This window comes from Salmo salar, unplaced genomic scaffold (genome assembly GCF_905237065.1).
Source record: "Salmo salar unplaced genomic scaffold, Ssal_v3.1, whole genome shotgun sequence".
Taxonomy (NCBI): Eukaryota; Metazoa; Chordata; class Actinopteri; order Salmoniformes; family Salmonidae; genus Salmo; species Salmo salar.
In genome coordinates, this window is record NW_025547626.1 from 38,848 (window position 1) to 63,817 (window position 24,970).

At 43.2% G+C, this 24,970-nt stretch overlaps 1 protein-coding gene across 2 annotated transcripts in view; it reads right to left on the reverse strand.

Annotated features, from left to right (window-relative positions):
* The window catches only part of ecpas (Ecm29 proteasome adaptor and scaffold), a 59,087-nt gene that overhangs the window by 28,035 nt on the left and 6,082 nt on the right, over positions 1-24,970 (reverse strand). Inside the window, exons 3-25 of one of the 2 annotated variants that reach the window (XM_045711461.1) lie at positions 23,397-23,513; positions 21,179-21,297; positions 20,909-21,067; positions 16,918-17,086; positions 16,476-16,615; positions 16,254-16,332; positions 15,914-16,033; positions 15,679-15,764; positions 12,461-12,536; positions 12,273-12,322; positions 11,753-11,819; positions 11,456-11,578; positions 9,994-10,097; positions 6,388-6,511; positions 6,191-6,271; positions 5,757-5,985; positions 5,419-5,510; positions 4,952-5,086; positions 4,074-4,245; positions 3,605-3,777; positions 1,486-1,587; positions 1,117-1,240; positions 850-995 (exon numbers count right to left, since the gene is read on the reverse strand). In XM_045711461.1, coding sequence (XP_045567417.1) covers positions 850-995; positions 1,117-1,240; positions 1,486-1,587; positions 3,605-3,777; positions 4,074-4,245; positions 4,952-5,086; positions 5,419-5,510; positions 5,757-5,985; positions 6,191-6,271; positions 6,388-6,511; positions 9,994-10,097; positions 11,456-11,578; positions 11,753-11,819; positions 12,273-12,322; positions 12,461-12,536; positions 15,679-15,764; positions 15,914-16,033; positions 16,254-16,332; positions 16,476-16,615; positions 16,918-17,086; positions 20,909-21,067; positions 21,179-21,297; positions 23,397-23,513 — 2,787 coding nt within the window. Of the gene's footprint in view, positions 1-849; positions 996-1,116; positions 1,241-1,485; positions 1,588-3,604; positions 3,778-4,073; positions 4,246-4,951; positions 5,087-5,418; positions 5,511-5,756; positions 5,986-6,190; positions 6,272-6,387; positions 6,512-9,993; positions 10,098-11,455; positions 11,579-11,752; positions 11,820-12,272; positions 12,323-12,460; positions 12,537-15,678; positions 15,765-15,913; positions 16,034-16,253; positions 16,333-16,475; positions 16,616-16,917; positions 17,087-20,908; positions 21,068-21,178; positions 21,319-23,396; positions 23,514-24,970 lie in introns of both variants that reach the window. The other variant, XM_045711460.1, reaches the window with a different exon arrangement.

Consider the following 24,970-nt stretch of genomic DNA (forward strand, 5'->3'; position numbering starts at 1 on the left):
TGTTATCTAACCCCCCCACTCTTAACCTTTCAATCAAGTCTGACCCCTTGACCCCCAGCCCTAACCCCTGACCTCCAGCCAGTCATACTGTACCCTGATCTCTTTGTGCTGGTGCAGCTTCTTCACCCCCAGCCCTAACCCCTAACCCCTGACCCCCAGCCAGTCATACTGTACCCTGATCTCTTTGTGCTGGTGCAGCTTCTTCACCCCCAGCCCTAACCCCTGACCCCTAACCCCTGACCCCCAGCCAGTGATACTGTACCCTGATCTCTTTGTGCTGGTGCAGCTTCTTCACCCCCAGCCCTAACCCCTGACCCCTAACCCCTGACCCCAGCCAGTCATACTGTACCCTGATCTCTTTGTGCTGGTGCAGCTTCTTCACCCCCAGCCCTAACCCCTGACCCCTGACCCCCAGCCAGTCATACTGTACCCTGATCTCTTTGTGCTGGTGCAGCTTCTTCACCCCCAGCCCTAACCCCTAACCCCTGACCCCCAGCCAGTCATACTGTACCCTGATCTCTTTGTGCTGGTGCAGCTTCTTCACCCCCAGCCCTAACCCCTGACCCCTAACCCCTGACCCCCAGCCAGTCATACTGTACCCTGATCTCTTTGTGCTGGTGCAGCTTCTTCACCCCCAGCCCTAACCCCTAACCCCTGACCCCCAGCCAGTCATACTGTACCCTGATCTCTTTGTGCTGGTGCAGCTTCTTCACCCCCAGCCCTAACCCCTAACCCCTGACCCCCAGCCAGTCATACTGTACCCTGATCTCTTTGTGCTGGTGCAGCTTCTTCACCCCCAGCCCTAACCCCTGACCCCTAACCCCTGACCCCCAGCCAGTCATACTGTACCCTGATCTCTTTGTGCTGGTGCAGCTTCTTCACCAGAGAGAGCAGCCATATACAGGCAGCCTGTCTGACGTGGGGGTTTTGACTTGGGATGTACTTAGCCAGGATGGAGTTTAGCACCCACGGAACCACATCATTACTCTTCACATCTGACAGGGAGACAGAGGATTGGACAGTTACTACATAAAACACCAATAGAAAGCAAAAAGACAACCAGATCAGAGCTGTTTCATAGCACAGGAAGGATTTAACCACCGTGTGTAGTCTTACTGTCTGGGGGACTGTATTGTTCCTCAGTACAGGTCCATGGGTCCCTGGCAGCTCCAGAACTGGTCCCTATAGCAGCACTGGTGATGGCCTCACCTACTGTAAACTGTAGTTCTACCTGTTTAGCCTGGGAGACAGAGAGGGGAGAGGGAGAGAGAGGGGGAGGAAACCGAGAGAGGTGGAAAGGGGGAAGAGGAAAGGGTTAAATTCTTTCTTCTCATCATGTCAGTTCTTTCTGCATGATAAACAATGTCTTATGAAGCTTCAAAAGTCTTATGAAGCTTTACGAATGTCTTATGAAGCTTCAAAAAGATCTTATGAAGCTTCAAAAAGGTGTTAAAAAGCTCCATTAAATGAGAGCCAGTGCCCTACCTCCACAGAGTCCATGAGCCCCTGCAGCAGCTTCTTCTGGTGGGTAAAGTCCCCGTCCCCCACTGGTAGATAACCCAGAGTCTGGATGGCTCTCTCCTTCATCTGGACAGAAACCACATGAATACATCTACACCTATCTACCTAACAGTCTGGATGGATCTCTCCTTCATCTGGACAGACAGAAACCACATGAATACATCTACACCTATCTACCTAACAGTCTGGATGGATCTCTCCTTCATCTGGACAGAAACCACATGAATACATCTACACCTATCTACCTAACAGTCTGGATGGATCTCTCCTTCATCTGGACAGACAGAAACCACATGAATACATCTACACCTATCTACCTAACAGTCTGGATGGATCTCTCCTTCATCTGGAAAGACACCACATGAATACATCTACACCTATCTACCTAACAGTCTGGATGGATCTCTCCTTCATCTGGACAGAAACCACATGAATACATCTACACCTATCTACCTAACAGTCTGGATGGATCTCTCCTTCCTCTGGACAGAAACCACATGAATACATCTACACCTATCTACCTAACAGTCTGGATGGATCTCTCCTTCATCTGGACAGAAACCACATGAATACATCTACACCTATCTACCTAACAGTCTGGATGGATCTCTCCTTCATCTGGACAGAAACCACATGAATACATCTACACCTATCTACCTAACAGTCTGGATGGATCTCTCCATCTGGACAGAAACCACATGAATACATCTACACCTATCTACCTAACAGTCTGGATGGATCTCTCCTTCATCTGGACAGACAGAAACCACATGAATACATCTACACCTATCTACCTAACAGTCTGGATGGATCTCTCCTTCATCTGGACAGAAACCACATGAATACATCTACACCTATCTACCTAACAGTCTGGATGGATCTCTCCTTCATCTGGACAGACAGAAACCACATGAATACATCTACACCTATCTACCTAACAGTCTGGATGGCTCTCTCCTTCATCTGGACAGAAACCACATGAATACATCTACACCTATCTACCTAACAGTCTGGATGGATCTCTCCTTCATCTGGACAGACAGAAACCACATGAATACATCTACACCTATCTACCTAACAGTCTGGATGGATCTCTCCTTCATCTGGACAGAAACCACATGAATACATCTACACCTATCTACCTAACAGTCTGGATGGATCTCTCCTTCATCTGGACAGAAACCACATGAATACATCTACACCTATCTACCTAACAGTCTGGATGGATCTCTCCTTCATCTGGACAGACACCACATGAATACATCTACACCTATCTACCTAACAGTCTGGATGGATCTCTCCTTCATTTCGACAGACAGAAACCACATGAATACATCTACACCTATCTACCTAACAGTCTGGATGGATCTCTCCTTCATTTCGACAGACAGAAACCACATGAATACATCTACACCTATCTACCTAACAGTCTGGATGGATCTCTCCTTCATCTGGACAGAAACCACATGAATACATCTACACCTATCTACCTAACAGTCTGGATGGATCTCTCCTTCCTCTGGACAGACAGAAACCACATGAATACATCTACACCTATCTACCTAACAGTCTGGATGGATCTCTCCTTCATCTGGACAGACAGAAACCACATGAATACATCTACACCTATCTACCTAACAGTCTGGATGGATCTCTCCTTCATCTGGACAGAAACCACATGAATACATCTACACCTATCTACCTAACAGTCTGGATGGCTCTCTCCTTCATCTGGACAGAAACCACATGAATACATCTACACCTATCTACCTAACAGTCTGGATGGATCTCTCCTTCCTCTGGACAGACAGAAAGGGAGTTGGATTAGAGTCTTCATATCAAATCAAATGTATTTATATAGCCCTTCTTACATCAGCTGATATCTCAAAGTGCTGTACAGAAACCCAGCCTAAAACCCCAAACAGCAAGCAATGCAGGTGTAGAAGCATATCAATAGGTATGTCCATTATAAAAATGGTTCAAACCAATTCATTAGAATGTATTTAATATCCCCAGAGTGCAATTATCGCGGTATAGCATCACAACCATCTGTACTTGTAAATGCTGCTGTATCCATGGTTACCTTGAGGGTCTCTTTCCCAGAGGGGATGCGAGCCAGCATGTTCTCCACCATGGCTAGTTTGGTGAATCCCTCTCCTTCTGAAGGGATGAGCAGAGTCCCGTTCCTCCCAATCTCCCCCAGGGCCGTACAGGCAGCGACCGCCAGCAGGGGGGAACCACTGTCTAGGAAAGAGCCTAGGAACACACACACACACACACACACACACACACACACACACACACACACACACACACAGGACATGAACCAACCTGGAAACACAACATTGTATCGAAATGTTCTCTTTTACTGCCTCGACTACACCTTTCTTCATTCAATTGTATTCTTTCCTATATGCACAAATACATTTAAAAATGATAAATATGAGAAATTTCTTGTAACAATGTGAATTAGCATAAAACTGGTCTAAAGAATTAGCATTAAAAGGATAGTAAATACGGTCTGAAAAATGAAAACGGTGACAGTCACCTACCGATGGCTTTGGTTGCTATAGCGACCAGCTCCTCATCCTCCTTGGGCGTGTCGTTCATCCTCTGTTCCCGGTTGAGGGCAGAGTCTCCGTTAGCGAAGGACTTCCTCTTGCTCATGTACCTGGCCACCATGTAGCCCAGCGCCATGATGGCTCCGTGCTGGGTCTCAGGGCTCTGCAGTTTCCAGTAAGGAATACAGGTTTACATTCAGCTCAGTGAAACTGGGACAACTGTTGCTTCAGTACATTACATTCAAAATGGAAAAAAACTGGGCCCTATATGTGCAGCAAATATATGTCAATATAAATGTGAAAATAAACCCATTATTCTGAGTACCAGTCAGCTATCATTTCACTCCTTGGCCTACATACATGCCGATCTACAGGAGGAGGGGGGGCTACATACATGCCTATCTACAGGAGGAGGGGGCTACATACGTGTGTATCTACAGGAGGAGGGGGGGCTACATACGTGCCCATCTACAGGAGGAGGGGGGGGCTACATACGTGTGTATCTACAGGAGGAGGGGGGCTACATACGTGCCCATCTACAGGAGGAGGGGGGGCTACATACGTGCCCATCTACAGGAGGAGGGGGGGCTACATACGTGCCCATCTACAGGAGGAGGGGGGGCTACATACGTGCCCATCTACAGGAGGAGGGGGGGGCTACATGCATGCCTATCTACAGGAGGAGGGGGGGCTACATACGTGCCCATCTACAGGAGGAGGGGGGGCTACATACATGCGTATCTACAGGAGGAGGGGGGGGCTACATACGTGCGTATCTACAGGAGGAGGGGGGGCTACATACGTGCGTATCTACAGGAGGAGGGGGGGCTACATACGTGAGTATCTACAGGAGGAGGGGGGCTACATACGTGAGTATCTTTAGTGATCTTGATGAGCGTCTGAACGGCAGTCTTCAGCTCGTTTCCTGACATGGTGGACACCACCACAGCATAAAGCTGAGCTGCTAGCTCCCTTAGGTCCTCCTTGTTGGTGTTCATAAGACTCTGCGGAGGGGAAATGTGGTATTAGCGTCGGTCAGCGTAGCATGCAGCGTACCAACGTATCCTTTACAGAAGTAGCATCAACTAGCTTTAGCATAGCATGCAGCATACCGACGTATATTTTACAGTAGTAGCATTGACTAGTGTTAGCGCCGACTTGCATTGCTTAGCATTAGCCTAGCATATCAAGGTACTATATCACATAGCGTCAATTAGCATAGCATTAGCATTGATTAGCATTCCAATTAATATTTTACATAAGTAGCGTCAATTAGCATACCAAGGTATCTTTTACACTAGTAGCATCAATTAGCAAAGCACGCAGCATGATTTACCTTGATCCAGTCGATCTTGTGGATAAACTTGGGGGCCAGGTTGTGAGGACAGACAGACACTACCTCCAGAAGACAGTACATCACAGGGACTCCTATCAAAATAAATCAAGAATAATTTTTTTTAAAAACATTAAAATGTATAGCTACATTGTATCATAAGGTATGAATGATGTATTTACTAGCCTGGAATCCAAACAGATATGCTCACTTCACAATATCAACAATGGTGAAACGGAGCATACCATTTTGGATTCCAGGCCTGAAACACGTGAGTATTTAGAGACAAGGATGAGGAGACAAGATAAGGAAACAAGGAAAGGAGGGCACACATCACTCACCTCCTACAGCAGACAGCAGCTGCTGCAGTAGCTCCATGTAGACCTGTACAGGGTTGACCTCTGCTCCCTTGGTTCCAGTGGAGGACGAGGAGGTCAGGGGTTGGTTGGAGAGCAGGGTGTGTATGTAGCGTCCGATGGCAGGCGCGTCATCCTGCATGTCCGCCAGGCTCTTAGAGACGGGCGTGGCCCCGGCACTGTGGGCCAGACACATCCGCAGGTACAGCACGATCTGGAGACAGGAAACAAGGTTAGAAAAAAAAAAAAGTGATGTCTATTAACAGGAAGTGTGGCAAGGTAAATATCTCTAGTCCCATTATTTTTTCATGTTTTGTTACATACTTTAAAACTTCCTCTTCAATTGTTTTGTGGTTTTGCCCAGTCACAAACAGCATGACGTTCATACAACTATTTAGTTGAATTTGTTTATTTCTTACCTCGCCAAATGCAGAAGGGTTGAAGGGTAGAGTGTTCGTCCCCACGATGTACTTAGCTGGTGTCTTCATCCTCTGAGCAGCCTAAAGAACAGATCAACAGGGCTGTAAAGACTTACTGCTGACGCACCTGTACATTAACTAGAGCAAATGATCTAATGACAGGGGCTAGAACTGGGACATGGGGGTTACGCCCTCACCTTCTCCTGGATATAGGCCACCATGTCAGGGAAGGAGGGCATGGGTTTACGGCCCTCTTTCTCTGAGTTCTTAGCAGGCAGAGCCCTCAGGACACGCTGGGCCTCGCTGCACACCTCTTCTCTCCTATAATAAACACAACATAGAGATACTTTATACTAGTACTACATAACACCACACCTCTTCTCTCCTATAATAAACACAACATAGAGATACTTTATACTAGTACTACATAACACCACACCTCTTCTCTCCTATAATAAACACAACATAGAGATACTTTATACTAGTACTACATAACACCACACCTCTTCTCTCCTATAATAAACACAACATAGAGATACTTTATACTAGTACTACATAACACCACACCTCTTCTCTCCTATAATAAACACAACATAGAGATACTTTATACTAGTACTACATAACACCACACCTCTTCTCTCCTATAATAAACACAACATAGAGATACTTTATACTAGTACTACATAACACCACACCTCTTCTCTCCTATAATAAACACAACATAGAGATACTTTATACTAGTACTACATAACACCACACCTCTTCTCTCCTATAATAAACACAACATAGAGATACTTTATACTAGTACTACATAACACCACACCTCTTCTCTCCTATAATAAACACAACATAGAGATACTTTATACTAGTACTACATAACACCACACCTCTTCTCTCCTATAATAAACACAACATAGAGATACTTTATACTAGTACTACATAACACCACACCTCTTCTCTCCTATAATAAACACAACATAGAGATACTTTATACTAGTACTACATAACACCACACCTCTTCTCTCCTATAATAAACACAACATAGAGATACTTTATACTAGTACTACATAACACCACACCTCTTCTCTCCTATAATAAACACAACATAGAGATACTTTATACTAGTACTACATAACACCACACCTCTTCTCTCCTATTAAAAAATAAACACAACATAGAGATACTTTATACTAGTACTACATAACACCACAACATCTTCTATACTATAATAAACACAACATAGAGATACTTTATACTACATAACACCACACCTCTTCTCTCCTATAATAAACACAACATAGAGATACTTTATACTAGTACTACATAACACCACACCTCTTCTCTCCTATAATAAACACAACATAGAGATACTTTATACTAGTACTACATAACACCACACCTCTTCTCTCCTATAATAAACACAACATAGAGATACTTTATACTAGTACTACATAACACCACACCTCTTCTCTCCTATAATAAACACAACATAGAGATACTTTATACTAGTACTACATAACACCACACCTCTTCTCTCCTATAATAAACACAACATAGAGATACTTTATACTAGTACTACATAACACCACACCTCTTCTCTCCTATAATAAACACAACATAGAGATACTTTATACTAGTACTACATAACACCACACCTCTTCTCTCCTATAATAAACACAACATAGAGATACTTTATACTAGTACTACATAACACCACACCTCTTCTCTCCTATAATAAACACAACATAGAGATACTTTATACTAGTACTACATAACACCACACCTCTTCTCTCCTATAATAAACACAACATAGAGATACTTTATACTAGTACTACATAACACCACACCTCTTCTCTCCTATAATAAACACAACATAGAGATACTTTATACTAGTACTACATAACACCACACCTCTTCTCTCCTATAATAAACACAACATAGAGATACTTTATACTAGTACTACATAACACCACACCTCTTCTCTCCTATAATAAACACAACATAGAGATACTTTATACTAGTACTACATAACACCACACCTCTTCTCTCCTATAATAAACACAACATAGAGATACTTTATACTAGTACTACATAACACCACACCTCTTCTCTCCTATAATAAACACAACATAGAGATACTTTATACTAGTACTACATAACACCACACCTCTTCTCTCCTATAATAAACACAACATAGAGATACTTTATACTAGTACTACATAACACCACACCTCTTCTCTCCTATAATAAACACAACATAGAGATACTTTATACTAGTACTACATAACACCACACCTCTTCTCTCCTATAATAAACACAACATAGAGATACTTTATACTAGTACTACATAACACCACACCTCTTCTCTCCTATAATAAACACAACATAGAGATACTTTATACTAGTACTACATAACACCACACCTCTTCTCTCCTATAATAAACACAACATAGAGATACTTTATACTAGTACTACATAACACCACACCTCTTCTCTCCTATAATAAACACAACATAGAGATACTTTATACTAGTACTACATAACACCACACCTCTTCTCTCCTATAATAAACACAACATAGAGATACTTTATACTAGTACTACATAACACCACACCTCCTCTCTCCTATAATAAACACAACATAGAGATACTTTATACTAGTACTACATAACACCACACCTCTTCTCTCCTATAATAAACACAACATAGAGATACTTTATACTAGTACTACATAACACCACACCTCTTCTCTCCTATAATAAACACAACATAGAGATACTTTATACTAGTACTACATAACACCACACCTCTTCTCTCCTATAATAAACACAACATAGAGATACTTTATACTAGTACTACATAACACCACACCTCTTCTCTCCTATAATAAACACAACATAGAGATACTTTATACTAGTACTACATAACACCACACCTCTTCTCTCCTATAATAAACACAACATAGAGATACTTTATACTAGTACTACATAACACCACACCTCTTCTCTCCTATAATAAACACAACATAGAGATACTTTATACTAGTACTACATAACACCACACCTCTTCTCTCCTATAATAAACACAACATAGAGATACTTTATACTAGTACTACATAACACCACACCTCCTCTGTCCCACAACAAAGCACAAACGACCCAAAAAACAAATACAAATCGTATTAAAAGTTATACAAGATTCAATAACACATTGACAAATCTCATAGGAGCTATCCTACCATTGTGTGAGTATTACCCCTGTAAAGGTGGAGGGGATATATTTACTGTAAAGGCAGTCAGTATTATACCTGTAAAGGTGGAGGGGGATATATTTACTGTAAAGTCAGTCAGTATTACACCTGTAAAGGTGGATTGGATATATTTACTGTAAAGGCAGTCAGTATTACACCTGTAAAGGTGGAGGGGATATATTCACTGTAAAGTCAGTCAGTATTACCCCTGTAAAGGTGGAGGGGATATATTCACTGTAAAGGCAGTCAGTATTATCCCTGTAAAGGTGGAGGGGATATATTCACTGTAAAAGCAGTCAGTATTATCCCTGTAAAGGTGGAGGGGATATATTCACTGTAAAAGCAGTCAGTATTATACCTGTAAAGGTGGAGGGGATATATTCACTGTAAAGGCAGTCAGTATTACACCTGTAAAGGTGGAGGGGATATATTCACTGTAAAGGCAGTCAGTATTACCCCTGTAAAGGTGGGTGGTGTGTAGTGCTGAGACTTCCTATATGTTTTATACTCAATGTGTTATGTCAGTGTGTGTGTGTCTATTGTTGACACTTACGGGTCCCCGGCAGCCAATAGGAGCAAGTATCTGGAGGGCACGTGATCAGGAGCGAATACCGTGCTGGCGTACTTCATTGCCACCTGACGCACCTGCACCTCAGGCTGACCAATCACAACACAGAAGAACACAATATTCAGAACTTTGACTGACCAATCAGAAAGCAATACTCCAATTTAAACAATCTAGACTCTACAGCGACACTATATTCAGACACAGTGATATTCCGGAATACTTTGACAAAAGTATTCCCTACAATGACGACACAATATTATGATTGAAACATACGCCATCTATTCCAGGTGAATTAAATCACACGTTTCCCTACACCAAACTTCATAGTAGAAATCCTAGCTAGAAGTAGTAATATTTCATATACAAATCATAGAGATCATAGGACAGGGGTCAGAAACAGATGGACCCCCAAAGGAAGAAGACCATGGGCAGAACAAGACATGACTCAGCAGCAGGGTTTAGTTCAGGAAATCTGTTCAAGTATTCACATCAATAAAGATCAACCAGAGCTTCCATCTGGTTGAGTACGGCCCCCTGTAGGTTAACGCGTCGTAGGAGAAACCAGAGCTTCTATCTGGCTGAGTACGGCCCCCTGTAGGTTAACGCGTCGTAGGAGAAACCAGAGCTTCCATCTGGCTGAGTACGGCCCCCTGTAGGTTAACGCGTCGTAGTAGAAACCAGAGCTTCCATCTGGCTGAGTACGGCCCCCTGTAGGTTAACGCGTCGTAGGAGAAACCAGAGCTTCCATCTGGCTGAGTACGGCCCCCTGTAGGTTAACGCGTCGTAGGAGAAACCAGAGCTTCCATCTGGTTGAGTACGGCCCCCTGTAGGTTAACGCGTCGTAGTAGAAACCAGGGCTTCCCTCTGGTTGAGTACGGCCCCCTGTAGGTTAACGCGTCGTAGGAGAAACCAGGGCTTCCCTCTGGTTGAGTACGGCCCCCTGTAGGTTAACGCGTCGTAGCAGAAACCAGAGCTTCCATCTGGTTGAGTACGGCCCCCTGTAGGTTAACGCGTCGTAGGAGAAACCAGAGCTTCCATCTGGCTGAGTACGGCCCCCTGTAGGTTAACGCGTCGTAGGAGAAACCAGAGCTTCCATCTGGTTGAGTACGGCCCCCTGTAGGTTAACGCGTCGTAGGAGAAACCAGAGCTTCCATCTGGCTGAGTACGGCCCCCTGTAGGTTAACGCGTCGTAGGAGAAACCAGGGCTTCCATCTGGTTGAGTACGGCCCCCTGTAGGTTAACGCGTCGTAGTAGAAACCAGAGCTTCCATCTGGTTGAGTACGGCCCCCTGTAGGTTAACGCGTCGTAGTAGAAACCAGAGCTTCCATCTGGTTGAGTACGGCCCCCTGTAGGTTAACGCGTCGTAGGAGAAACCAGAGCTTCCCTCTGGTTGAGTACGGCCCCCTGTAGGTTAACGCGTCGTAGGAGAAACCATATCTAGTGTTACCTTGCCCATGTAAGCTGCCACCAGAGCTTCCATCAGGTTCAGCAGCGCCCCCTGTAGGTTAGCGTAGGCTCCCACCATCATAGACAGAGCCTCCTGGATGGCTAGACGGACGTCAGGCTCCTCCTGTACACAGACAAGGTCAGACGGGGCAGGAGGACGGTTAGAATATATGAAAAAGTCGCTGCCATAAACCTTGACTTATGTTTTGGAGGCCTTTGTGTCTTGTCTAATATATATATAAATAATGTAGGAAAACAATGTATTCAAATAGCATTGTCTTGATGCAGGAACACCTACCTTGCACATGGCCTCAAAGAACTGCTGGACCAGAGCAATGTCTTTGGTGAAGAGTTGGGGCATCCGGCTAAGAGAGAGAACATCCCCTCACTATCACATCAACTCATCAAGACACAGACTATCGTTGTTAAAGCTCCAATGTGTAGCTTTTTTGGGGGGCAATCTGACCAAATTCACATAGAAACGTGTGTTACAGATATGTGGTTATCATTGAAAGCCATGAGAACAAGTGGTAGATCTATTCTATGTGCACTATTTCTATGCTTCTCGTTCTTAAGATTTTATTTTTTTTGCTTTCGGTTTTGTACAGCAGCTTCAGAACAGCTGAAAATACAATATGTTTGGTTATGGAGAAGATATTTCACAGCGTTTCAGATGGTACAATGATTCTCTACACTACACTTGATTGTTTTGTCACATAAACCGATATTAGGCAAACTATTAGAATTTTAGCATACAGAAAATGGCGGAGCGATTTCGGCATAGCGCATTTTAAATAGACAGATTTTACTGTAAATACCTGGACAGTTTCCCCACAGCAGAGTAGGCCATACACAGCAACTTAGGATCCTGCCAATCAAACCAGACACAACATATCCCATCATGCTCTATACCAGGAGCACGCAAAGCATCAACCATTGAAAAGGAGAATAGCTACACTGTGTAGTTGATGAAAGGAGATTAAAACACATTGATTGATGGTTTTACCTCTTTGTACTCATTGATGAGCTTGGTGAGGCCATTCAGCAGCATCAGACCCAGTGGCTTGTTGGTGTCAGGACATCTGTCAGAGAGGAGACACACATCACAACATGTTAGGACATGTCAGGAGTGAATTTAGCGTGGGTTAGTGTTGGGCTGGAACAAAAAGCATGCACATAGACACTCCTTTGAGGACCCCTTCAATTCATTTTTGTTTGTTATTGAAGCATTTCCTTCTAACCCAGTGGTCACCAACCGGTCGATCGCAATCGACCTCCAAGGCATTTCTAGTCGATCGCCAAACATTTCTGTAAAAACCCAAAGATAAAGCCTTGTGTTTCTATTATTATTGTTTTATTAGTATCAGGCTGTTGGTGGGAGGTGCAGACAATTCAGCTGCCCTGCGAGCCGGGTAGGTAAACTGTTTCCATTTCATGTGTCTGAAGGTACAAACTGTTTCCATTTCATGTGTCTGAATGTACAAACTGTTTCCATTTCATGTGTCTGAAGGTACAAACTGTTTCCATTTCATGTGTCTGAATGTACAAACTGTTTCCATTTCATGTGTCTGAAGGTACAAACTGTTTCCATTTCATGTGTCTGAAGGTACAAACTGTTTCCATTTCATGTGTCTGAAGGTACAAACTGTTTCCATTTCATGTGTCTGAATGTACAAACTGTTTCCATTTCATGTGTCTGAAGGTACAAACTGTTTCCATTTCATGTGTCTGAAGGTACAAACTGTTTCCATTTCATGTGTCTGAAGGTACAAACTGTTTCCATTTCATGTGTCTGAATGTACAAACTGTTTCCATTTCATGTGTCTGAAGGTACAAACTGTTTCCATTTCATGTGTCTGAAGGTACAAACTGTTTCCATTTCATGTGTCTGAATGTACAAACTGTTTCCATTTCATGTGTCTGAAGGTACAAACTGTTTCCATTTCATGTGTCTGAATGTACAAACTGTTTCCATTTCATGTGTCTGAAGGTACAAACTGTTTCCATTTCATGTGTCTGAAGGTACAAACTGTTTCCATTTCATGTGTCTGAAGGTACAAACTGTTTCCATTTCATGTGTCTGAAGGTACAAACTGTTTCCATTTCATGTGTCTGAATGTACAAACTGTTTCCATTTCATGTGTCTGAAGGTACAAACTGTTTCCATTTCATGTGTCTGAAGGTACAAACTGTTTCCATTTCATGTGTCTGAAGGTACAAACTGTTTCCATTTCATGTGTCTGAAGGTACAAACTGTTTCCATTTCATGTGTCTGAAGGTACAAACTGTTTCCATTTCATGTGTCTGAAGGTACAAACTGTTTCCATTTCATGTGTCTGAATGTACAAACTGTTTCCATTTCATGTGTCTGAAGGTACAAACTGTTTCCATTTCATGTGTCTGAATGTACAAACTGTTTCCATTTCATGTGTCTGAAGGTACAAACTGTTTCCATTTCATGTGTCTGAATGTACAAACTGTTTCCATTTCATGTGTCTGAATGTACAAACTGTTTCCATTTCATGTGTCTGAAGGTACAAACTGTTTCCATTTCATGTGTCTGAATGTACAAACTGTTTCCATTTCATGTGTCTGAATGTACAAACTGTTTCCATTTCATGTGTCTGAAGGTACAAACTGTTTCCATTTCATGTGTCTGAAGGTACAAACTGTTTCCATTTCATGTGTCTGAAGGTACAAACTGTTTCCATTTCATGTGTCTGAAGGTACAAACTGTTTCCATTTCATGTGTCTGAAGGTACAAACTGTTTCCATTTCATGTGTCTGAATGTACAAACTGTTTCCATTTCATGTGTCTGAATGTACAAACTGTTTCCATTTCATGTGTCTGAAGGCACAAAACTGTTTCCATTTTACGGTAAAGTTGATACTGTGAGATTTCAAAATGTTTAAAACCACGACTAGAGAGAGACTGTCAACGAATACAGCAAAGAGCTGCTGTTTTTATGACTGAGTTCATGTTAAGTTTTTACTCAGCACTGTCAACACTTTGTATTCAACACTTTTATAAGCCATAAAATGCGCGTTCTTCCTATTTCCACTCAGCGCTACAACAAGCAGTGCAGCAGTAATGAATGAGGAGGAAAGTGTATCTATATGCCTTGTTATTATTAGCAGCTTGGGTCTTTTTTAATATCAAATAATACTTCAGCTGGAAGACGGTGTCCCTTTTTGGTCAGTGTCAGTGGAGGAAAGGGAGACTGGAGGGATGTTGAGAGACTGACCCTCAGTCTGCTGCTCTCTCCCTCCGCTGAGACTGACCCTCAGTCTGCTGCTCTCTCCCTCTGCTGAGACTGACCCTCAGTCTGCTGCTCTCTCCCTCCGCTGAGACTGACCCTCAGTCTGCTGCTCTCTCCCTCCCTCTGCTGAGACTGACCCTCAGTCTGCTGCTCTCTCCCTCCCTCTGCTGAGACTGACCATCAGTCTGCTACTCTCTCCCTCTGCTGAGACTGACCCTCAGTCTGCTGCTCTCTCCCTCTGCTGAGACTGACCCTCAGTCTGCTGCTCTCTCCCTCTGCTGAGACTGACCATTAGATGCAGGCACCATCAGCCCAGTAAAATAAAAAGATAATTATTTAAATGTATGCTCACTCAGCTGTGCCACACAAGTAATACAACAATGGATCTATTACCGGTGTGATCACAGCCTACATCAAAATTTTGAAATATATATATATTTTTTAATGTCCCGAACAACAATGCATTGGCAGGTAAATTCAAGCAAAGCCATTATGTGGTGATACTGTATTGGGCCTGTAGCTTACTGCACAAACCTCATTGCTACATAACGGTTTTTAATTGGTTAATGTTAAGGCTTACATTTTATAAGTCATGGAAATAAAAATCAGTGATAGATCTCTGCTTACATTTCGACCCAGAAAGTGATCTTGACTCAGAAAAGGTTGGTGACCACTGTTCTAACTGATCTAGGGCCAGCTCTTAGGCTGTGTTTAAACAGGCAGCCCAATAAATTATATTTTTCAATGATTGGGCAAAAGATCAGAATTGGGCTGCCTGTGTAAACAAAGCCTTAGTACTGTAACTGTCTCTATAAGGAAGGGTTGGATGAAACTGACTTGGGACCAGTACTTATACCTGACAGATGGGTTGGGGCACTGGTGGACAAATTGATCTAGGACCAGCTCTTAGTGACTCTTCCTATATGTAAGGGTTGGATGAAACTGACTTGGGACCAGTACTTACACCTGACAGATGTGGTGAACAAACTGAAGTGTAAGAGAGAGCAGCTTGTTGTTGGTGTTGGCTCCAAACAGACCGTCGTACACCACCTGGGGAGGAGGAGGAGAATAGAGAGAACGAGTAGAAGAGAAACAGGAAATAGATAAGTGATGAAGGTTTCCTTGAGGGAAAGACAGTGGTAGGACATTGAAAGACACATTTCCAGGACTGTTGATGTATCAGAACATCACAGCGGTACCTGTATGTTAGCAGGGAAGCACTCAGCGGCGAGGCGTGAGCGTAAGAGATGTGGTAGGATCTTCATCTTGACTCTGGTGCTGACCGGCTCATGTTTCAGCTCTCTCTTCAGACTGGCCCCCTATCACATACCGTCACAGAACATTAGTCAGCCAACAGTTTGACACAGCACGTGTGATATTGTTCACACATACAACCAATCAGGATGATGTAGCGACCACGCTGGACAGATCTCAGCCTCCCGTTCATCAATGCCACTTCCTGTCAGGAAGCCATTTCAACTCATTCAAATTGGGGGGGATCAATTGAGTTCAGAAGGTTGGAGGTGAATCTTTCCACACCTTAGTTTTGAGGGGGATGTCTCCCAGGTAGACCTTGTACATCTTGTTGACGATCAGGGGGTTGTTCCAGTCGATAATACTGCAAAATAAACCCAACAACACATGACATCATATCACAAATCAACTCATCTCAGAACCCAGAACCAAATCCTGTAGCATGTTGTAAATGGACTAATGAGGTGCACCATCCCATAATAGTAGAATAGTCCCATAGATACCCACCTCTGCTTGCTCTTGAGCTCCAGGTCTGCGGCCGTGGCAACGCCGTGTCTTGTGTCGCTAGAGGCAACCACCAGGTGTATGACCGTCTCCACCTCTGGTACCTGCTCTGCCTCGATGAACTTCACTATGCCGAGCTTACACTGGGAGAGACATGTAATCATCACCTTACAACCCAGTACAACAACCACCTTCTCATTTTATTATTTAACGAGGCAAATCAGTTAACAACTCATTCTTATTTACAATGACAGCTTAGGAACAGTGGGTTAACTGCCTTCTTCAGGGGCAGAACAACAGATTTTTACCTTGTCAGCTTGGGGATTCAATCTAGCAATCTTTTGGTTACTGGCCCAACGCTCTAACCACTAGGCTACCTGCCGCCCCAAGGAAGGTGTGATACACCTTCCTCTAAGGTCAAAGTTCAGAGGTCAGTTGTCAGTACCTGTTCCAGCTGCTCTGGGCTCCACTGGGCCTCTCCGATGACCCTCTTGGCAGCGTAGACGCTCATCCCTGGAGGAGGCTGGGGGAGGCCCTGTCCGGCCGCCGCTGCCCCAGAGCTACCCTGAGGGGACGAGGGAGCTGGGCGAGTGGGAGGTTCGTTCAGGACAAACCTGGAGGTCAGCGGAGAGAGAGGGAGGGGGGAGGGAGGAGAGGAGAGGAGGGGCAGGTCAACTAGAAGGTAAATTGTTTAGGGATTCTAATAATTCATTCAAGCAGTCTTTGGAAAAACAATTACTTGAGTGAGCATGTTGTTTGCAAGTTTTACAGTATGTTAGACCATTTCAACAATAACCGATAACATACTAGCATACCTGAACACTTAATAAAATGGCCAGCCCCATAGGTTACAGCCCAAACGGCACGCTATTCCCTATATAGTGAACTACTAGTGACCAGAGCCCTATTCCCTATATAGTGAACTACTAGTGACCAGAGCCCTATTCCCTATATAGTGAACTACTTTAGACCAGAGCCCTATTCCCAAAATAGTGAACTACTTTAGACCAGAGCCCTATTCCCTATATAGTGAACTACTAGTGACCAGAGCCCTATTCCCTATATAGTGAACTACTAGTGACCAGAGCCCTATTCCCTATATAGTGAACTACTAGTGACCAGAGCCCTATTCCCTATATAGTGAACTACTAGTGACCAGAGCCCTATTCCCTATATAGTGAACTACTTTAGACCAGAGCCCTATTCCCTATATAGTGAACTACTAGTGACCAGAGCCCTATTCCCTATATAGTGAACTACTAGTGACCAGAGCCCTATTCCCTATATAGTGAACTACTTTAGACCAGAGCCCTATTCCCTATATAGTGCACTACTAGTGACCAGAGCCCTATTCCCTATATAGTGAACTACTAGTGACCAGAGCACTATTCCCTATATAGTGCACTACTTGAGACCAGAGCCCTATTCCCTATATAGTGAACTACTGTTAGACCAGAGCCCTATTCCCTATATAGTGCACTACTTTAGACCAGAGCCCTATTCCCTATATAGTGAACTACTTTAGACCAGAGCCCTATTCCCTATATAGTGAACTACTTTAGACCAGAGCCCTATTCCCTATATAGTGAACTACTAGTGACCAGAGCCCTATTGCCTATATAGTGCACTACTATTAGACCAGAGCCCTATTCCCTATATAGTGAACTACTGTTAGACCAGAGCCCTATTCCCTATATAGTGAACTACTAGTGACCAGAGCCCTATTCCCTATATAGTGCACTACTTTAGACCAGAGCCCTATTCCCTATATAGTGCACTACTTTAGACCAGAGCCCTATTCCCTATATAGTGCACTACTAGTGACCAGAGCCCTATTCCCTATATAGTGCACTACTTTAGACCAGAGCCCTATTCCCTATATAGTGAACTACTAGTGACCAGAGCCCTATTCCCTATATAGTGCACTACTTGTGACCAGAGCCCTATTCCCTATATAGTGAACTACTTTAGACCAGAGCCCTATTCCCTATATAGTGAACTACTAGTGACCAGAGCCCTATTCCCTATATAGTGAACTACTAGTGACCAGAGCCCTATTCCCTATATAGTGAACTACTAGTGACCAGAGCCCTATTCCTATATAGTGAACTACTAGTGACCAGAGCCCTATTCCCTATATAGTGAACTACTAGTGACCAGAGCCCTATTCCCTATATAGTGAACTACTAGTGACCAGAGCCCTATTCCTATATAGTGAACTACTAGTGACCAGAGCCCTATTCCCTATATAGTGAACTACTAGTGACCAGAGCCCTATTCCCTATATAGTGAACTACTAGTGACCAGAGCCCTATTCCCTATATAGTGAACTACTAGTGACCAGAGCCCTATTCCCTATATAGTGAACTACTAGTGACCAGAGCCCTATTCCCTATATAGTGAACTACTAGTGACCAGGGCCCTATTCCCTATATAGTGAACTACTAGTGACCAGGGCCCTATATAGTGAACTACTAGTGACCAGAGCCCTATATAGTGAACTACTAGTGACCAGAGCCCTATTCCCTATATAGTGATCTACTAGTGACCAGAGCCCTATTCCCTATATAGTGATCTACTAATGACCAGGGCCCTATTCCCTATATAGTGAACTACTAGTGACCAGGGCCCTATTCCCTATATAGCGAACTACTAGTGACCAGGGCCCTATTCCCTATATAGTGAACTACTAGTGACCAGAGCCCTATTCCCTATATAGTGAACTACTAGTGACCAGAGCCCTATTCCCTATATAGTGAACTACTAGTGACCAGGGCCCTATTCCCTATATAGTGAACTACTAGTGACCAGGGCCCTATATAGTGAACTACTAGTGACCAGAGCCCTATATAGTGAACTACTAGTGACCAGAGCCCTATTCCCTATATAGTGAACTACTAGTGACCAGAGCACTATTCCCTATATAGTGAACTACTATTGACCAGAGCCCTATTCCCTATATAGTGAACTACTAGTGACCAGAGCCCTATTCCCTATATAGTGCACTACTAGTGACCAGAGCCCTATTCCCTATATAGTGAACTACTAGTGACCAGAGCCCTATTCCCTATATAGTGCACTACTTTAGACCAGAGCCCTATTCCCTATATAGTGCACTACTTTAGACCAGAGCCCTATTCCCTATATAGTGCACTACTTTAGACCAGAGCCCTATTCCCTATATAGTGCACTACTTTAGACCAGAGCCCTATTCCTATATAGTGCACTACTAGTGACCAGAGCCCTATTCCCTATATAGTGAACTACTAGTGACCAGAGCCCTATTCCCTATATAGTGAACTACTAGTAACCAGAGCCCTATTCCCTATATAGTGAACTACTAGTGACCAGAGCCCTATTCCCTATATAGTGAACTACTAGTGACCAGGGCCCTATTCCCTATATAGTGAACTACTAGTGACCAGAGCCCTATTCCCTATATAGTGATCTACTAATGACCAGGGCCCTATTCCCTATATAGTGAACTACTAGTGACCAGAGCCCTATATAGTGAACTACTAGTGACCAGAGCCCTATATAGTGAACTACTAGTGACCAGAGCCCTATTCCCTATATAGTGAACTACTAATGACCAGGGCCCTATTCCCTATATAGTGATCTACTAATGACCAGGGCCCTATTCCCTATATAGCGAACTACTAGTGACCAGGGCCCTATTCCCTATATAGTGAACTACTAGTGACCAGAGCCCTATTCCCTATATAGTGAACTACTTTAGACCAGAGCCCTATTCCCTATATAGTGAACTACTAGTGACCAGAGCCCTATTCCCTATATAGTGAACTACTTTAGACCAGAGCCCTATTCCCTATATAGTGAACTACTAGTGACCAGGGCCCTATTCCCTATATAGTGAACTACTAGTGACCAGGGCCCTATTCCCTATATAGTGAACTACTAGTGACCAGAGCCCTATTCCCTATATAGTGAACTACTTTAGACCAGAGCCCTATTCCCTATATAGTGAACTACTAGTGACCAGAGCCCTATTCCCTATATAGTGAACTACTAGTGACCAGGGCCCTATTCCCTATATAGTGAACTACTAGTGACCAGGGCCCTATTCCCTATATAGTGAACTACTAGTGACCAGAGCCCTATATAGTGAACTACTAGTGACCAGAGCCCTATTCCCTATATAGTGAACTACTAGTGACCAGAGCCCTATTCCCTATATAGTGAACTACTAGTGACCAGGGCCCTATTCCCTATATAGTGAACTACTTGTGACCAGAGCCTATTCCTATATAGTGAACTACTAGTGACCAGAGCCCTATTCCCTATATAGTGAACTACTAGTGACCAGAGCCCTATTCCCTATATAGTGAACTACTAGTGACCAGGGCCCTATTCCCTATATAGTGAACTGCTAGTGACCATGGCCCTTGGAGAGGCAGCGTAGTCTCCCCACTGACCCGTAGGGCATCAGCAGTACGTCCAGCATGAACTCCAGCAGTAGCTGGACCGTTTTGGGTTTCTCCATCAGGATGAAGGGGGAGGCCATCTTGGAAGTGTTGGAGGAGTCCTTTGGGTACTTCATGTGATACAAGGATGGGATCAGAAGATGCATCAAGCTGGAGGGAGAGAGGACAGGAAGTCAGTGTGTGTGTGTGTGTGTGTACATACAGTGTGTGTGTGTGTGTGTGTGTGTGTGTGTGTGTGTGTGTGTGTGTGTCTCTCCTTACCTATCCTGTTGGGGTTCAGGCTTGCCCTCCATAGCAGTCAGCAGGGTTGGTGCCAGCTCACACTGTTTCCCCACCTCCAGTCGAGGGTAACCCATCTTGATGTAAATGATAGTGAAATTCTGCAGAGAGAATCCACCGTTCTGGATTAAAAATCTCACAATGTCAGGGGAGTAAAGAACATGGTAAACAGAGACATAGATTATATATATACAGAGTTTGAGCATAGGCCTACTCAGTTTGAGAGATGACATATTGACAAGATAAATCACAGGATGAATACCCCAAACAGCCCTCTATTCCCTACATAGATAATAACAGGAAGTACCCCAAACAGCCCTCTATTCCCTACATAGATAATAACAGGAAGTATCCCAAACAGCCCTCTATTCCCTACATAGATAACAGGAAGTATCCCAAACAGCCCTCTATTCCCTACATAGATAATAACAGGAAGTATCCCAAACAGCCCTCTATTCCCTACATAGATAATAACAGGAAGTATCCCAAACAGCCCTCTATTCCCTACATAGATAATAACAGGAAGTACCCCAAACAGCCCTCTATTCCCTACATAGATAATAACAGGAAGTATCCCAAACAGCCCTCTATTCCCTACATAGATAATAACAGGAAGTATCCCAAACAGCCCTCTATTCCCTACATAGATAATAACAGGAAGTATCCCAAACAGCCCTCTATTCCCTACATAGATAATAACAGGAAGTATCCCAAACAGCCCTCTATTCCCTACATAGATAATAACAGGAAGTATCCCAAACAGCCCTCTATTCCCTACATAGATAATAACAGGAAGTATCCCAAACAGCCCTCTATTCCCTACATAGATAATAACAGGAAGTATCCCAAACAGCCCTCTATTCCCTACATAGATAATAACAGGAAGTATCCCAAACAGCCCTCTATTCCCTACATAGATAATAACAGGAAGTATCCCAAACAGCCCTCTATTCCCTACATAGATAATAACAGGAAGTATCCCAAACAGCCCTCTATTCCCTACATAGATAATAACAGGAAGTACCCCAAACAGCCCTCTATTCCCTACATAGATAATAACAGGAAGTATCCCAAACAGCCCTCTATTCCCTACATAGATAATAACAGGAAGTATCCCAAACAGCCCTCTATTCCCTACATAGATAATAACAGGAAGTACCCCAAACAGCCCTCTATTCCCTACATAGATAATAACAGGAAGTATCCCAAACAGCCCTCTATTCCCTACATAGATAATAACAGGAAGTACCCCAAACAGCCCTCTATTCCCTACATAGATAATAACAGGAAGTATCCCAAACAGCCCTCTATTCCCTACATAGATAATAACAGGAAGTATCCCAAACAGCCCTCTATTCCCTACATAGATAATAACAGGAAGTATCCCAAACAGCCCTCTATTCCCTACATAGATAATAACAGGAAGTATCCCAAACAGCCCTCTATTCCCTACATAGATAATAACAGGAAGTATCCCAAACAGCCCTCTATTCCCTACATAGATAATAACAGGAAGTATCCCAAACAGCCCTCTATTCCCTACATAGATAACAGGAAGTATCCCAAACAGCCCTCTATTCCCTACATAGATAATAACAGGAAGTATCCCAAACAGCCCTCTATTCCCTACATAGATAATAACAGGAAGTATCCCAAACAGCCCTCTATTCCCTACATAGATAATAACAGGAAGTATCCCAAACAGCCCTCTATTCCCTACATAGATAATAACAGGAAGTATCCCAAACAGCCCTCTATTCGCTACATAGATAACAGGAAGTATCCCAAATAGCCCTCTATTCCCCAAAGAGCAAGCAGTAGCAAGGACAGAAGGCTGTCCAGCTCCGGGGTGAAGTCTCCCGAGGGACAGATCTAGGATCAGCTTCTCCTCCCCCAATCCCAACCATTAGTAGAGAAAATGCTAAACTGACTCAAGATCAGTGTGTAGGGGCAACATTAGCCTAGAACATTAGCCTACAACAAACCAGACCCTGGGGGATTGGTCTATTACCATCTAGTTGAACCAGGCTGTCGAAGTAGACTGAGGCCACGTTCAGCAGGCATAGAAATATCATCAATAGAGCCGTCATGATTACTCATTCTACATATCAAAATTGTTCTACATCATATATTTCCATCTGAACTTCCCACAACTTCTGTGTCCTGCCGAACGCACCCCAGGTAGAATGTAGAGTATTACCGTAACAAAGGATGCTGCTGCAGGGTCCTGGTACTGAACCAGGAGAGTCTCTACTGGAAGCTGAATCAAAGGTCTGCTCTTAATCCTCTTGTTCAGGTGGACCAGGAGCTCCATCACCTGGTAGGGAGATGAAGAGGTTATGATTAGTTTATAATAATAATAAGTTACCAGGAGCTCCATCACCTGGTAGGGAGATGAAGAGGTTATGATTAGTTATAATAATAAGTTACCAGGAGCTCCATCACCTGGTAGGGAGATGAAGAGGTTATGATTAGTTATAATAATAAGTTACCAGGAGCTCCATCACCTGGTAGGGAGATGAAGAGGTTATGATTAGTTATAATAATAATAAGTTACCAGGAGCTCCATCACCTGGTAGGGAGAACTAGAGGTTATGATTAGTTATAATAATAATAAGTTACCAGGAGCTCCATCACCTGGTAGGGAGAACTAGAGGTTATGATTAGTTATAATAATAAGTTACCAGGAGCTCCATCACCTGGTAGGGAGATGAAGAGGTTATGATTAGTTATAATAATAATAAGTTACCAGGAGCTCCATCACCTGGTAGGGAGATGAAGAGGTTATGATTAGTTATAATAATAATAAGTTACCAGGAGCTCCATCACCTGGTAGGGAGAACTAGAGGTTATGATTAGTTATAATAATAATAAGTTACCAGGAGCTCCATCACCTGGTAGGGAGATGAAGAGGTTATGATTAGTTATAATAATAATAAGTTACCAGTAGCTCCATCACCTGGTAGGGAGATGAAGAGGTTATGATTAGTTATAATAATAATAAGTTACCAGGAGCTCCATCACCTGGTAGGGAGATGAAGAGGTTATGATTAGTTATAATAATAATAAGTTACCAGGAGCTCCATCACCTGGTAGGGAGATGAAGAGGTTATGATTAGTTATAATAATAATAATAAGTTACCAGGAGCTCCATCACCTGGTAGGGAGATGAAGAGGTTATGATTAGTTATAATAATAATAAGTTACCAGTAGCTCCATCACCTGGTAGGGAGATGAAGAGGTTATGATTAGTTTATAATAATAATAAGTTACCAGGAGCTCCATCACCTGGTAGGGAGATGAAGAGGTTATGATTAGTTTATAATAATAAGTTACCAGGAGCTCCATCACCTGGTAGGGAGATGAAGAGGTTATGATTAGTTAATAATAATAAGTTACCAGTAGCTCCATCACCTGGTAGGGAGATGAAGAGGTTATGATTAGTTATAATAATAAGTTACCAGTAGCTCCATCACCTGGTAGGGAGATGAAGAGGTTATGATTAGTTATAATAATAATAAGTTACCAGGAGCTCCATCACCTGGTAGGGAGATGAAGAGGTTATGATTAGTTATAATAATAAGTTACCAGTAGCTCCATCACCTGGTAGGGAGATGAAGAGGTTATGATTAGTTATAATAATAATAATAATAAGTTACCAGTAGCTCCATCACCTGGTAGGGAGATGAAGAGGTTATGATTAGTTATAATAATAATAAGTTACCAGGAGCTCCATCACCTGGTAGGGAGATGAAGAGGTTATGATTAGTTATA